At 38.5% G+C, this 16337-nt stretch overlaps 1 protein-coding gene across 3 annotated transcripts in view; it reads right to left on the bottom strand.

Moving 5' to 3' along the window:
* The window catches only part of nav2a (neuron navigator 2a), a 118114-nt gene that overhangs the window by 48226 nt on the left and 53551 nt on the right, over nt 1-16337 (bottom strand). For all 3 annotated transcript variants that reach the window (XM_079810922.1, XM_079810923.1, XM_079810924.1), the window contains 5 exons: nt 15430-15563; nt 8852-9983; nt 6435-6547; nt 6098-6206; nt 4021-4404 (listed from right to left, as the gene is read on the bottom strand). In XM_079810922.1, the coding sequence (XP_079667048.1) occupies nt 4021-4404; nt 6098-6206; nt 6435-6547; nt 8852-9983; nt 15430-15563 (1872 nt within the window). The remainder of the gene's footprint in view (nt 1-4020; nt 4405-6097; nt 6207-6434; nt 6548-8851; nt 9984-15429; nt 15564-16337) is intronic.

The following is a 16337-nucleotide window of genomic DNA, read 5'->3' as shown; positions in this document are numbered from 1 at the left end:
TAGAGCAGCCTGGGGTGAATTTCTACAGTAAAGCTTTTAACCCGTCAGTCCAGATTGGACTGTGAAAACAACCACTTTGAGACTTGGGAAATCAGATCCAATAGCAGTATTGTGGCAGCCTCCTTTCTGTGAGGGATCTGGTTCAAACATGTTTGTGCACTTTAAGATCTATATAGCCTCCCAATACCAATCTCACTTCCATCAATGCTCATGACATCATCTATTGTGCAAGGGATCCTCTAGTTTAAGAGACATTTATTAAAGCACATCGGAGATTCCTTTGGGTCTGTATTGGCCTTTCATTAAGTGTCAAGGGCTTTATGTTCAAAATGTCAAAATTACAATAGCACACCTACGACTAAGGTTGGGTATCGTTTGAATTTCAGCGATTCTTATCAATTCTTATCGGGGGAAAAAACAAACAGATATCATTCACATTCATGTCTTATTGCAAAAGATTTCATTGTAGCTGAATACCATGAACAAAAATCAACCAGCTAAAGAACACTTACACAAGGAACTTTTGTCTATGGTTTAAAAATACCATAGCAAAAACAACTAGCCTAATATAAATTTCAAGCATTATTAAAGACAAATAAACACTCAATAATTAAAAAAAGAAAAAATTAGCAATTGCACAAATAAATAACAGTGTTGTAAAATTGTTAGGCAGAGAAACTGTAATCAAATGTAAAATAACACATAAAATATACATTACAAATATAGTTACAAAAGTTATAGTCAAGAACAGCGAGTGAATTTACTTTTGTTGTTTGATTAACGTTATTATAGAGACGGCAGCAGGAATATTGTGTATGTATGTGTGTATTTGTCCGTTAAAGTGCAAAAAGACGCAGAAGAGAACAGCACATGGGTCTTCTTGCGCTTGAATGGTTTAAAGTCATATTAAAATGCACACAAAGGAATCGATAAGAGGTATTGAAATTAGAGATTGACCGATATATCGGTTAACCGATATTTTTCCCGATATTTAAGCATTTCTCCATAATCGGGTATCAGTTTTGTAATATAGGATTCACAGATAAATGGCGCCATCTTGTGGACGTTTTCAGAATTGTTTAAAAATAAATATTTAATAAATCAACTTTATTTAACATAACAGGCAGTAACGCACAAATGACATATGCACAAATAAGAAAGACTAGCCTATGTTATGTAGTTTAAACTTGGTGCTAAAAATAGAGATGAACTCACAGAGTCACTTAATCCGTCATGTCCCAATAAAGATGTAACTTTACATGAATTAAATAAAATAGCCATAAATGAGTGCTTGTTGGAAATAAAAGCTCTGAATTTCTCTCTCTCTCTCTCTCTCTCTCTCTCTCTCTCTCTCTCTCTCTCTCTCTCTCTCTCTCTCTCTCTCTCTCTCTCTCTCTCTCTCTCTCTCTCTCTCTCTCTCTCTCTCTCTCTCTCTCTCTCTCTCTCTCTCTCTCTCTCTCTCTCTCTCTCTCTCTCTCGTCTATGCTCATCTCGTGAAGTCGCGTTCAGCCATTCACCCACTGGGTTGTTGCTCCAGCATGGTGACCATATGTAACTTTTAACAAGACCCACTTGTTTAAAACTCCTTAAATTACATTAACGTCTGCTATATAACATTCATATAATAAACATCTAAATAATTACAGCTCCGAAGAAATTAATTATTAGGCCTATCCTCAAGAGACGTTCTGTGTAAACGCTTATATGAAAACAGCGCTCTGTCATCAGCAAGTATTTCATAATCTAGACCAACAAAAACATTATTAATAGTTGATAGACTGTCATATATTCATGTTCTCCATTAGACTTTGTACATTTATTTTGTTGTTAATATGCTGTTGCTATGAATAAAAAGATGCAACAGCAGTAATGTTAAAAAGACTTTAGTGACTGCAATGTATTTTAAAAACAAAAAACAAATTGCACCCTTTCAGACTCAATTTATTGATGTAGAAGTGTGTTTTGTTTTGTATGTAAGAAAAGAATTGAAATTGCAAAAAATAGTGTTTAAAGCATGTTAAATAAAACAGTTTGTTCAGTTCAGTGCAGTTGCTACTGTAAAAAACTGAAATAACACAATAAATAGGGCAATAAAAAAATCGGCACATAAACATGCAAACAATCGGTATCAGTATCGGTTATAAAAAATAGCGGTCGATCTCTAATCGTAATGCACACGTCTTATCGAATCCCTGTTTTTTTTATTTTGGAACCGGCTCTAAAATGGAACCGGTTCTCAATACCCACCCCTACCTACGACAAGCAAAAGAGTGAATGTGACAGAATTTCGATGCCTGAATTTTGTCTGACATTTATATTAAATGAACATCTTAGTGATAGTTTGCATCCAGAAGTCAGGCTTACGGCCAGGTGTAATTGCAGCCTGTCACCTGGCCCGTTCTCTATAATCTGGTAATGTTATAGGCACTAGAACGGTTTGTAGTGCTCAAACCACTCAGGAAGACTGTGATTGTGAGGAAATAATAACACAAGAGGTTTAAATTGCACATTATCACAGTCAAGGTATGCAGAGAGCTTGTTTCAGCACGAAGGGGGCGTTAAATCCGTGTTATATCACGCCTTCAGTCTGAACACTCAGTACGGGGGATGCAAATGCACCTAAGGCGATTTTATTCCTGCCCAAAGGTGAGAGTATTTATTGCATTCAATGTGCTCACCTGCGTCATTAGACATCATAAGTGTATCTAACAAATACCTGAATTAAAACCTACCCGTGAGAAGTGAATCAGCAAATCAGAGAAACACTGATTCACTAATGCCACACACACACAGACACAGTCCCAAACCGTTCACTAGTGTCTATCCTGAGCTCTGACGCAAAGACAGAAGAGAGGAAAAAATTCACCATTTCAGCTTTTAAGAGCGCTCCAAAAAAATGTCAACCACATCTACTATTATATAATTTAATATTAGCAAAAAAACACTAGTTTGTGGTCTGTAAGTTGTTTTTGTTTTTAATGTAATTTTACTCAGGCAGGATGCATTAAATTGATCTAAAGTAAAGACATTTATAATGTCACTTAAACATTCTTTTGAACTTTCTATTCATCAAAGAATCCTGGAATTATCAGAAATTATAATAGTTTCCCCAAAAATATGTTTTCAACATTGATAATAATAAGAAATCAGCATATAAGATTGATTTCTGAAGGATCATTGATCACTGAAGCACTTAAGTAATGAATTAAGCCTGAAATTATTATATTTTAAAATATATTAAAACCAAGACAGTTTAAAAAAAAATTTATTCATATTTTAGAACACTGTACTGTATTTCTGATCAAATAAATGTATTTTCAAAAATCGAACCGACCCCAAACTTTTGAATGCTAAATATTTTACAGAGTTAGCACATTTACTAAAACAATGGCTAAATGTAAAATTTGGCTCTTAGTTAATACTATCCATTAGATTTATTAAGGTAATCATAAAACTTGCCCTTACAAAGGTAAAAAAAAATGCCTTAATTGGAAAGTTAATTTCTGACCTTGGTAGTCACACATTGACTTACCATCGCAATAAGAAAATGCATTAGCCCTGAGAAAAGAACATGCGAGCTCATATTTAGAGAACCATCTCACCCTCTAGTGGCTACACTGCAATAAAGCAACACTAAAAATGTCCATATGGATAAGTTCATGGGTCTTCACAGAAAGCATGATTCATATGATTACCTTTATGCCACATGGTAATGTGCAAATTTATGAACTTGAGAATTTTCATTAGGGTAAACAGAACACCAATACACCATTTACACCAATATATCACTCTGTTAAGGCACTTAACACAATCATTTCTCAGCAAGGGTTAGGAATATGATTGGTTCAATATCTTCCAGGACCAACAAAGAATAACCATTTGTGTAAATGTTGTTGTGCACACTTTAAACTGCCTTTTATCTCTACTTAACTACATTAAGACAACACCTTTACATATCAGCCATTGAAAAACCACACCAGTCATCTGTCTTAACCAATGACAACCATCTTTCACACTTACCCGCTGGTCAGATCATCAGTACGGGCGTTCTTAGCCAGCACGTCTCCATCACTCATATAGCCGCTCACTTCCAGACCCACTCCTGCCAGCTCCAGATCCTCCACCCTGTCTCCCAGCTCCAGGCCACAGAGGGCGCTGCCGCGTGCTGCCAGCTGCTTCCGTAGAGGAGCCTGGTACAGATACCGGCCCTGGCCGGACGCCACCCCTCCGCTCCGGGACTGATACCCGTTACCAACCGAGGGAGCATCTCCTGCTTGTAGACGGGGACTGGACTGGCCCATGCGACTGGCCCAGGACAGCGGCGCAGACCGTGACGCCATGCTGAGGATGCTGCGACCGCTCATTTCAGTGGTCACGCCACCATCAAAGGTGGTCTCCAGTGTACTGAGAGAGAGAGAGAGAGAGAGAGAGAGAAAAAAACATTTCAAATTCACTTTCAGTCAATATGAATCAAAATTAACTTGCTTCTTTTTTTAACAACTTCCCTTTTCCTTTGACTTATCTGCATTCTCATGGTAACACTTTAGTTTAGGGTCCAATTCCCACTACACTCTAAAAAAAATTGGTGCTATATGGCACTAAAAGTGGTTCTTGGTCGTAATCAATCTATATAGCACCTCAGCCAAAGAACCGCTGAAGAACTGCTGAAGAACCACTGAAGCACCAATATTGGTGCTATACAGCACTTAAAGAGGTTCCCCTATGATTACGAGCTAACTAGATGCTTATTAGCATGCATATTACTAGGATATTGGCTGTTTATTAGTACTTATAATGTACTTAACCATATTCTACATCCCTTAAAGGTGCAGTGTGTAGTATTTATGAGGATCTATTGTGTTTTTATTACCATAGAATGAGCCATTTCTATCTACATACACCGCGGGTCCCCTTACAGAGAAGTCGCCATTTTGAGCTGTCATGTTTCTACAGTAGCCCTAAACAAACTGCTCAACAGAGCGCTAGTCACTCTCTGCTCTCTCCGACGACAACATTTTTGTCCTATGTCGGACCGGAAAAGGGAGGGGTGACCGATGGGCTATTGCAATTCACAACCTCACCGCAAGATGCCTCTAAAATTCACACACTGCACCTTTAATCCTACCCAAAACCTACACTTTAATTAACTAATACACTTTAAACATCTATATTAACTATTAATAATCAGTAATTAGGAGTTTATTGAGGCAAAAGTCGTAGTTAATAGTTAGTTAATAGTGAGAATTGGACCCTAAACTAAAGTCCTCAAAGTTGATGTGTTATAACCTGGAAAAATGGGCAAGCGTAAGGATTTGAGCGAGTTTGACAAGGGCCAAATTGTGATGGCTGGACGACTGGGTCAGAGCATCTCCAAAACTGCAGCTCTTATGGGGTGTTCCTGGTCTGCAGTGGTTAGTATACACCAAGTTTAACCAAAAGTTCTAGGCTGTTGTAGTATAGTTTAGTCCTCGAAACTACAGTTACTATGGTATTTTTCACCACACAGCATTCAATTACAACATTAACTTTTTAATATGAGAAAATAATTTATACATAGTACTGAGGAATTGTAACAAATATTCTGACACCTCAGGAAACTGCCTTGCTGCTCTCATTTTGCCCTAAAATGGACTTTTTAAGCAGTTCTGCATGATGCCATCATAGCAATGCAGTCTGGGTCAATTAGATGAACAATCAAAAAGAGGAACAAAGAAGGTTTTAAGAATAGACCGAGATGGAAAGAAGAACACCAAGGAGCCAGTGGACACCCTCTATTCATTTAAAAAAAAAAGTCACTTAGAGATAGAGTCAATGTGAGGAAGGAATGGTTACTTACTACTGTCTCAAAAGAGAAAAAGTGCAAGGAAAAGCTGGCTTCATGGTTCACCAAATAACGGTCTTCTCCATCTTAGCCACTCGATGTGGTTCTTAAGATGGCTATATGGTTCTTTGGAAATTAAAACTATTCTTGATGTTTCATTAAAAGTTCTTCAGATACAAATGATTCTGGGTTCTTTAAAACACCAGATTATAGGTGCTTTCTCTGTGAAATTTACATCAGGCTGGGATAAGTAAGAAATACTGCAGATGCATCTACCTGTGTGTGATTTGCGTCCCCCGCAAACTTGACATGGTCTCTTCTAAATTCTGTCGCAGGTCAGCAATGTTTTTGACAGTCCTCAGGCGTCTGGACTCTGGATCTTCACCTGAAAATTGGACATTCATTTTCACATTTCATATAATATATCAGTAGTTAAATACTACTGTTTAAAATTGTGGGGGTACTTTTATTCTGCAAGGACACATTAAATTGATTAAAAATTACATTCAAGACATAAAATACAAAATGTATTATTATTATTACCTAAAGAAAAAGCTCCTAAACAATCAGATCAATAATTTACGCCTCATCTGATATAAATTGAACAGGGTACCTGACAGGTCCTCAGTTGAAGACTGGTTGATCTTACTGAAGCTACTGGAGTCTCTACTGAGGCATCCAGAGCTTAGGTTTGTGCCAATGTTTCCATCTGCCTCATTCTGAGACCTAAAAACACAGGGGTTAAAAATAAAAAAGTTATCATTCATGTAGAAAAGCATGCACACATTTTCTGTGACATGGTTGTCAGTAGAAGTCATGGCCTGACTAAAGGAATCCTTTATGGAAAACAAACACAGGGTAAAGAGTCTGTTTCGGAGGAAATACCAGTCAAACGCATCACAGCTGAGCCTGACGGGGAGTCATACACATGTGAACATGCATGCACACTTACTAGAGATATTCGCAAAGAGGTTTTTCCGTCTCATAAACTACATTTAATTTAAATGAGTAATATTGTGCTCCTGTTTTGGAATTAATTCATTTTATTTATCTGTTGATCTAATATGTATTACATGCATAACAGTACATAGGATTCTGCACTAGATTATACACTGCTTTACAGTACAAACCTATATCAACTCATGTTATGTTGTTGTTAAGGTGTTCTGCATGTATTTTTACCATGATGGCACATGATTGTAAGGGTGTTTTGGGTGGATGTCAGGGGGTTGGTGATTTTAAGCAAATTGCTATGTGGTTGCTGCTTTTTTGGTGTTGCTAGCAGTGCTAGTTTAGTATTATTTATATACAATTATAGTATATAGCTTTTATTTTATATTCAATTTTAGAACTTCAGCTTAAACTTATTTTATTTCAATTAGTTGCCAAGGTAACACTTCTAATTTTCTTTTCTTTCTTTTTTTTATAAGTTGGACTGCATGCCATGTACTGTGAGTGAAGGGAATGGAAATATAGCTTTATTGGAGTATACATTTAGCTCACAGCTAAATAGAAATTAAATCAGATTTTTACAAACCCAATTCAAACCATAATGATATTCGTATTCATATTGATACACATTTGTACATGGTCTGAAATCCGAATTTGAATTCAAATCAGATTTGCATTTCCAATTAAAGGGGTGGTTGCATGCGATTTCACTTTTTTAACTTTAGTTAGTATGTTATGTTGCTGCTTGAGCATAAACAATATCTGCAAAGTTACAGCGCTGAAAGTAGTTTACGGCAGTTTATTGCCTACAAAAAGGGCCGGTTTGGACTACAACAAGCTTCTTCCCGGGTTGGTGACATCATAAACCCTTGCTATTAACATAAACACTGCCCCCGCGAACACGCAACAAAGTGGGCGAGGCCACGTCGCAGTCATTACGAAAGAGAGAGAGCTGTTGCAGAACTACAAACTACATTTGGCCATCTAACCAATCTAAGACCATAGCGTTTTTTGGAGGGATGGGCTTCACAGAAGCAGGAAGCAAACGAGCCGTTCAAAGGACAGTGGAGACAGCGGTGTGGAATAAAGGTAAAATATAAGAAAAATATGGCGTTTAAAAAAAAAAAAGAAGTCTTAAGACATGTTATACTGCACCCCATAAACACAACCAAGCCTAGAAAAAAAAACACGGAACCACCCCTTTAATATCAAATGTGTTTCATTGTTATTTTAGTATAATTCATGTTAAAGTATTCTCTTTATTAATATTTTAAAAGAGCTTTTACTTTATTTTTTAATTATTTTCATTTTAGTTTAAGTTTTAATAATTGTGCTTTTGTCATTAAAAAAGACTTATGCTTAGATTTAATTAACTTCTTTTCCAGTTTTAGTCTTTTTTTATTTATTTTTTTAGTTGCCATGGCCTCCTTTTATTTTTAGTTTTTTTAAGTTTATGTTTTTAAGTTTTTCAGTATTTATATTTTATTGTATTTCAGATATATTTCAATTAACAAAATCAATTTTAATAGTTTAAGGGTGCGTTTACACGACAACAATGTACTAAAAATGGAAAAGTTTTTCCTTTGCAGACGACACCATTGTCAAAACGATCCCCGTTAACACCGATCCGCGAAAACGACTAAACATTCAGTATTATTCATGCCAGGCCAGTAGTTGGCGATGTCTTTTTATAAAGAAACACTCTATAGCCTATAGACTGAACAGGTAATAATAAATGTGCATGACGTCACCGTTTTCACAAATTGCGTTTTTGTAGTTTACACAGAGACGATAACAGGATTGTTTTGAAACCCATTTTCAAAAATGTTAGTTTTCAGGCCCCCAAAACGCCGTAGTCATGTAAATGAACAGCCAAAGCACATAAAAAGTTTTCCGGTGTCATGTAAACGGCCCCTTAGTTTCAGTTAACAGTAATAACACTGGTTGCTAGATGGTTGCATACTTGCCCAAGTTATAAGACCCCCTATGATCTCTAGATATGGCTCGAGTCCATCATTCCATCTAATTACAGTTTTTTTAAGACCTGTTTTCAGCTGAAAATCCCAATAACAGTCTCACCTGTACATGAAGGGTGCTACGGTGGCTGTGTTGGGGTGGTTGTACTGCTGCTGGGGTTGAGGCAGCTGCACACTGACTGTGTTGCAGGCAGTGGATTGTGTTCCATTGGCCATCAAGGCACCACTGTGCGTTTGGTGTCCTTTGCCCTCAGTGGAAGCCAGGCTGGAAGAAGATGAGGAATGCCGACTGTCCCTATGAAGTCCCAGACCCCCTCCCAGACGCATACTGCGTGGCCTCTCATTATCTTTACCACCGAGAGGCAGCGCTGCACTTTTTACCGCTCCATTTCCTGTGCTTTTACTTCCTGGTTTTGGAATTCCACTCTGTGCAGGGGCGGAGCTATCTTTCTTGGTAACGCCCACCTTGCCGCCTTTGGGTATAAAGCTGGCGATCTTGGAGGTTTTCCTGGGCTCTCCCTCCGAGGGAGCAACACCGCTCGAGGGAACAACTTCCTCCTTAACTTCTTCTTTGGTCTCTACCTTTTCCGAGGCAGGGACACGCTTGGACCCCTCCTTCGCGTTTTTGTCCTTATCCTTAGATTTTTCCTTCTCTTTCTCTACAGCTTTATTTGAGGATTTTTTTGCCGTGAGCGCCCGGCTAAAGGTCCGCTGCGCAATGCCCTTCAGTGCAATCTTTGGGCTGCTGGTCGTCATGTTCACAGAACTTGATCCGTTTGTGGGTCTGACATTACCATCCATTTCCTCAAAGGGTCCTGTATTGGAACCAGCCTCGACTCTTTCCAAAACCAAACCGGCATCTTTTCCTCCCGTCGGCGTAACAGCGCCATCTGTTTGCGCGGATGACTTGGAGCCTCCTTTGCTATTGAAAAGTTTGAGTTTCTCCAGCATGGACTTCTGAGGCACAGCTTTCGGTGGTGGATCTGCAGGCACGGGCTGCTTGGCTTGGAGATCTGGCTTGATGGAAAGCACCGTGGAGGTAGCGGTGGAGGTAGCGGTGTGCTTGGTGCTCTGAGATTTGCTTCTCCAGGGTTTGCTACTCGAGTTGGGCTGGGGGATGGCTGATGACGAAGATGAAGATGCCACAGTGCTGGTGCTAACAGAGGTGCAGGCGGACACCAGGGATGACAGAGCGTGCTCAGTCACGCCTTGTGAGGCGATAGTCTCTGATGATTCTGGAGAGGAAACGACACGAGAGGTGATGGTGAAACCCACAAAAACAGTAAATAATGGACACTGGACTGCATATGTTGGAAAAGGAGTTAACAGTAAAATACAGATGAAATCTGTATGAAAAAACGCATTCATATGTGTACCACATTTGGACGAAATCCAAATTCAAATTCAAATCAGATTAAGAATCCACTTAAAATCAGAACTGTTTGAGTTTGAATGGTCCAGTGTTATTTACATATTATTTATATACTACAATAGCATTTATTCATATTTTTAATTACATATATTTTCAGCTTTCATTTAGATTGAAATGAAAATATAGTTAATACTGGAACGGTCAGATCAGATTTCACTTTTTTTTTCCTCCATCGGTGAAACAGTAAAAAAAACTCTCATTCAATCTGATGGATACCAACCCGATTCTTTTTAAATCCAATTAAAATCTCATTTTTGAAAACAAGACAAATAGACCGATCAGATTTAAAGTGCTTTTTCATCAAAGGACACATAACATCATATAATGTATGAGAAAGTCTCTTGGAACTGCACTGATGCTTACATTATTACTATAGAAACAGATACAACAATAACAACAGTGATACTAAAGATCAGATCTGAAAACCAAATTGGACGTTTGTCCAGTGTGGTGTTACGGAAGAAGAACCTATAAGGAAAACAAAGCGATAATATAAGTAGATTAAATCATATGTTAAGGAAAAGCTTAAAAGTTTAACCAGAAATGAGTATTGGAACTGCTCTCCCTGGCCATAAAAGGCAAGTTACTCTTGAGCTAGTGTTATTCTAATAGTGAGCAGCAGACAGCCAAGTGAGATCCATTCTAAACTGTTTACACTAAGTCTTTAATGCCCATTCAAATGCTAGAGGCCAAATTTAGCTATTGTGCTCTGTGTGGCATACGCAATCAAAACTTCCTTTAAATAACTGACATAATAAAACTTTTTGCAAAAAGAAAATATAACATTTAAAATTAAATCAGAAAGTTATCTGTCTCCCATTCACCTGAGAAGTCCATTTGTAAAAGTGTGCTGGTTTCCCAGTCAGTCCAGCCTGTAGCGTCTCAGTAGTCGAGTTCACTCGCAGGAGTTAAACTGCAAATAAAACGCTAACCACAAACACCCCGCTGTCCCTGTCTCCAGCCCCCTCCCTCTGAGCCTCTAGATCAAGCTGAACACACTCGCTCTGTGGTGGTCCAGCCCCCCCCCCCCCCAAAAAAAAGACCTGAAGTGCCCAAAAACTCTAATATTAGCTACAAACAATTGGCAAGCACTTAAGTTAAGACTGACTGCACTGCTCAAAAAACGAATTATTAAGCATTATTAAGCTTCCTTATTTTTCAGGTTCAGCATTTGTTTTTGTATATTTTATTCAGTGATCTGACATGGGCAAAAACTGTTCCCATCTCATTCAGTTTAGCATTTAATGAGCGGCAAAGAAACAAAGCGGCAATTAGGAAGTGATTAAGGTCCAATTAGCCATGCAAGCCAGAGAGAAGTGGGTCAGACCACTAATGACTTCCAATAGGTAGAGAGAGGAAAGAGAGGGGCCGAGAGGGGGATAGGTCGGGGGGGGATGACCTGGGTTAGTTGTGGAGATTAAAGTTGGGAGAAAAAAAGATGTAAAAGTTGAGCAGTTGTTACCCCGAAATAAATAATGCAACAATAAACTGCAAACGTTCAATTGCACACCAAAAAGGCAGAAATAATCTTGCTGTCACCTCCATATCATCAGGAATCACTAGAGCAACTTTGTGCCCTCAGGGTTTGTGGCCCCCCTCAGTTCCTCTTAAAGACCATATTTAAGTGATTACTTCTCCACGGCAGAATAACAGCTATCATTAGCATCAGATGACCAGCCCACAAGAACTGACCAGCTCTCTCCTCTCCTCTCTCCACTCCTCTCTCCTTTAGCGCTCTAAAAAAGGGTACTTTTTTGAAAGGGTACTGTCCCAGTGAGCGCTTTTTAAACTATTTTCTGAAAGTGAATACATAGTTCAAGCCTGATTCATATCGCACCTTGTCAGTGTTTTTTCCTCTGTTGAATACAGTCATCATGTTTACATTTACTATACATTTTTAATTAACCCTCTGGGGTATGAGGTGTTTTCTGGGCCCTGCATGTGTTTTGACATTTGTGCTTATTTCTGTTACTTAAAAAATGTTCATCGCTAAAGTCTGTTTTCAGCACAAACTCTGCTACGATAATATATGTGAGCAGCATGTATGTAAAAGTTTTTTTGTTTTGAGAAAATGCTGTTTATGCGTGGTTAGTGAAAAAAAAAGGTTAGTTAAAGTTAGTTACTGAAATAAAACCCATACTAAAGGCCCTATTTTAATGGTCTAATGCTGCCTTCACGTGCTATCGGAATTATCGTAAATACGAGTTTCCTAGGTAAAAATTGCACATGAACGCCCTCTGATGTCGTGTTTACCACTGGGAAGTTCGGAAATAATTTTGATACCCCAATTCCCGAGATGGGCGTGTCATAAGCTTTAAACATGGTGGCGGGGAGAACTAGACTGCTGTGGCAGGTGTGGTATTATTGGGTTTTTTTTAGGTCGTCTTGTCTTGACATTAATGTAGTACATATTTACATGTAAGAGTAATCAAATGAAGCGTGTTGTATGTTTGGTACACAGAAAATAGCCTGCATTTGACTGAAATTACAGAATCAGCAGAAAGCGGACTATCTGGAATGTTTACATGGTTGTCGGTGCATGGGAGACTACATATGATGTTGGTTTTAATAAGATTTTCCCAATAAATAGGCAAGAATAACCATGATTCCTGTTCACTCCGACAACAAAGCACTTGAATGCAACAAGCTCATAATCACGACTTCTAAAGTGGGAATTAGGAAATTTCCGATAGCACGTGAAGGCAGTATAAGCATATGATCTAAAGCAGGGTTATTCAAATCTTGCCCTGGAGGGCCAATGCGCTGCAGAGTTTAGCTCCAACCCTGATCAAACTCACCTACCTGTGATTTTCTAATGAACCTGAAGACATTGATTAGCATGTTCAGGTGTGTTTGATTAGGGTTGGAGCTAAACTCTGCAGTGCATTGGCCCTCCAGGGCAAGATTTGAATAACCCTGGTCTAAAGCACACTTAGGCTGTGTCCGAATACACTTTTGTTAGTTTAACGGCGGGAAAAATGGTCTGCGCGCCAGGCGCATGGTCTAAAAGGGTTGTATCTAGTCTCTTAATGAGTCATGGGTGTGTTTTGGCCATAACGTGCAATAAACCAATCAGAGTCTCATCTCCCATTCCCTTTAAAAGCCAGTTGCGCTTGCACCATGGCGGATTTGCTTTTTACATGGCGGAATTTGCGAGTGGAAAGATTGAACGCTTCTCCAGAGAGGAATCTTTTTATGTTTAATATTTTAAAATGTTTGTGTGCTGCTATGCGTCCCAGTGTGTGTAATAAGCAGAGTGTACACGCGTTTTGCACCCGCCTATAAGTGCATATTACTAACGGGCTCTTTAAATAAAAAATTAAAAATAGTGCGGCATTGACATTAGACCAGGTTTTTGTTGGTCAATGGCGCAGTCGATTTCAGTTGCTTCAAAATAGCAACGCGCCAACAATGCGCCTGAACACACCTCGTTTTCAGACAGCACGCCCATGGGTGCACAAATGGGCGCAAATTATTTAAACAACGTGGCGCTGGACGTGAAAAGGATAACTGTGTCGGGCTGAAACTAGCAAGAAACACTTGTGCGTCGCGCCTGGCGTCGTATTGACCCCAGTGTATGATAGGGTCCTGAATATTTGTTCACAAGACTTTTTTGGATAACTGGATCTTGTAACCTAGATTTTTCGCTTCAAAACGATGTGAAAATCATCCTGCTCACTCATCCTGGTCATATTTTGATGATTTATGCATCATGTACACATTAACTCAACTATCATAACCCAATGAAGCCAATATTATACATGAATACTGCCAATGCTGTAAATAAAGGCACAGTCAGAATATGGACCTTAATGGGAAAAGTATGCAATGTAAAAACTTTTACACTGGATAATAAACAATAATACAAAAAATATGCTGCTTTAAAAATAAAGTAAATTCAAAATGCATATAATTACAACTGTACAAATACAACTGTTTGGCAACATTGATTTTACTTAATTATTTCAAACTCTGAAAACACATAAAATGCTAAATTGCTTTCTTGCCTTCTTTAAAAAAAATAACTGTATTTCTCATATGTATTATCCTATAAGTTTCATTTGTGTCTCTCACACAGAGAAGAGCTCGAGCTCCTTTGCTCTGTAATTCACATTCTCACTAAATGCAACATGGGAGAATCAGTCGGCTGACACAATTTACTAACTTTCACCGTCACAAGACCAAAACATTTGAACTCTTCAACTGCACACAAGCCAGACATTACAGTCAGGAGATTCACCAAAATGCAAAAGTCCTAGTAAACATGGGCATTGAACATATTGAGCAAACTGTCAAAGTCTGCCATTAGTAGAATCTGTTTTGAAAAATACCTAGGGATTTCAATACCTAGCAATACGTACACAAACAAAGAGTAGAAAAACAGGATAGTGCATGCCTAAAATATGACAGCGTGGAAACCATCTCTGTCTCTCTTTCACCGTCGCCACATTCTCATGCTCAAAACACACTAATTGGAGCTCAGTTAATGCAGAAACGCTCCATTCACTCGGCTTTCAAAGCCAGTGCCACACACACACACAAACACACACGTCATTTGCAACATCTTTCAAACATCTCAGCTAGGGCTTGTGTGACTAGCTTCCCTCAAGGTCATTATAAGCAGTTATTTCCAGCACTGACTGCTACATTAACTGCTGCAAACACAGCACAGCTCCGTCAGTGAGCACAGAAATGTGGTTGGCATATTTAAACACAGTGACCGCTTAAAGTCAACATGAACTCTAAATTGACCCAAGTTTATCTTTTTGTGCATAAATCATCAGTGCACGTTATTCGAGAAAATCTTTAGAAAGTTTCCTGTTGACTTTACAAGGTAGATAATGTTAAACAAAGTGCAAAATACTCATTTTCATTTAGATACTGTTTTAGTAAACACACAAATTCAGTATATACACTATTGTTTGGGGTCAGTAAGATTTTTTTATTTTAATGGTTATCCGTGTTATGATGAAGCTGAAATTTCAGCATCATGACTCGAGTCTAGTCAGCTTTTTTTTTTAAATAAATAAAATACAGAAAATGTACTCGTTTCGTCTAGGCATGATCAAATCACAGATAAAATAAACTGGAAGGACCCTGTAGAGGTAAATGTGTTCAAAACTGTATATAGAGAGAAACTGTATCCCAGGCGGCTGCCACACAAAGGCCTTTTTAATGAAATATGTCCCTGTTATTTTCTGCTATGATGTAATGTTTCGGTTCAGAAGTCACTGTGAAGTTGTGTTTACCTTTGGCCTGAGCTGCTGCAGGTTTGGCTTTGTCGCTGAACACCTGACTGCGGCGATTCCCTGCTGAACTGATGGACCCTCGAGGAGAACTCTCACTGCCCGCAGTGGACATCCTCGAGGTGGGGCCGGGTAATCTGTGACGGCAAGACAACCAGAATGTTCACAACAAGATTTTTACAATTTTATCAAGAAAATGTACATGCTTCTTGCCAGTGCAGAACCCATTGTCACGATGCTCAGGTGTTGTTGGTGCTTGCCAGGAGATTGCTAAGGGGTTGCTAATGTGTTCTGAGTTGTTTTATAGAGTGTTTTTTTTTTTAAGTATTCTGAGTGGTAGCTTAATGCCTAAAGAGTTTATTTATTTCTTTTTTAGAAATAGTCTTCTGAATGTTTGTGCCTTTCTGAGGGTCTCTTGCCCCAGATTCAGTCTTATTCAATTCATTCCCAGTTAATGAACTGAGCTGAAAATACAAATCTACTCTCTCCAACGGCAAAAACCATGGAATCTAAAAAAAAAGACAATTGCGATTTTTCATCTCACAATTCTGACTTTTCTCTCAGATTTGCGAGATATAAACTCGCAACTGCGAGAAAAAAAAGTCAGAATTGCGTGATATGTCGCAATTGCGAGTTACTAAGTCACAATTGTGATATAAACTTGCAATTCTGACTTTCTAACTCGCAATTGCGACATATCACGCAATTCTGACCTTTCTCTCAGATTTACGAGATTGTGAGAAAAAAGTCAGAATTGCGAGTTAATATCACAATTCTGAAAAAAAAGTCAGAATTGCGAGTTATTAATGAACAATTGCAAGGAAAAAACTCAGAATTGAGAGTTTATAATCACAAATATGACTTTATAACTCTCAATTGCCACACATCAGGACTTTATATCACGCAATTCT

This window comes from Gobio gobio, assembly GCF_949357685.1.
Source record: "Gobio gobio genome assembly, chromosome: 2".
Taxonomy (NCBI): domain Eukaryota; kingdom Metazoa; phylum Chordata; class Actinopteri; order Cypriniformes; family Gobionidae; genus Gobio; species Gobio gobio.
This window is presented reverse-complemented; position numbering and strand designations above follow the sequence as displayed.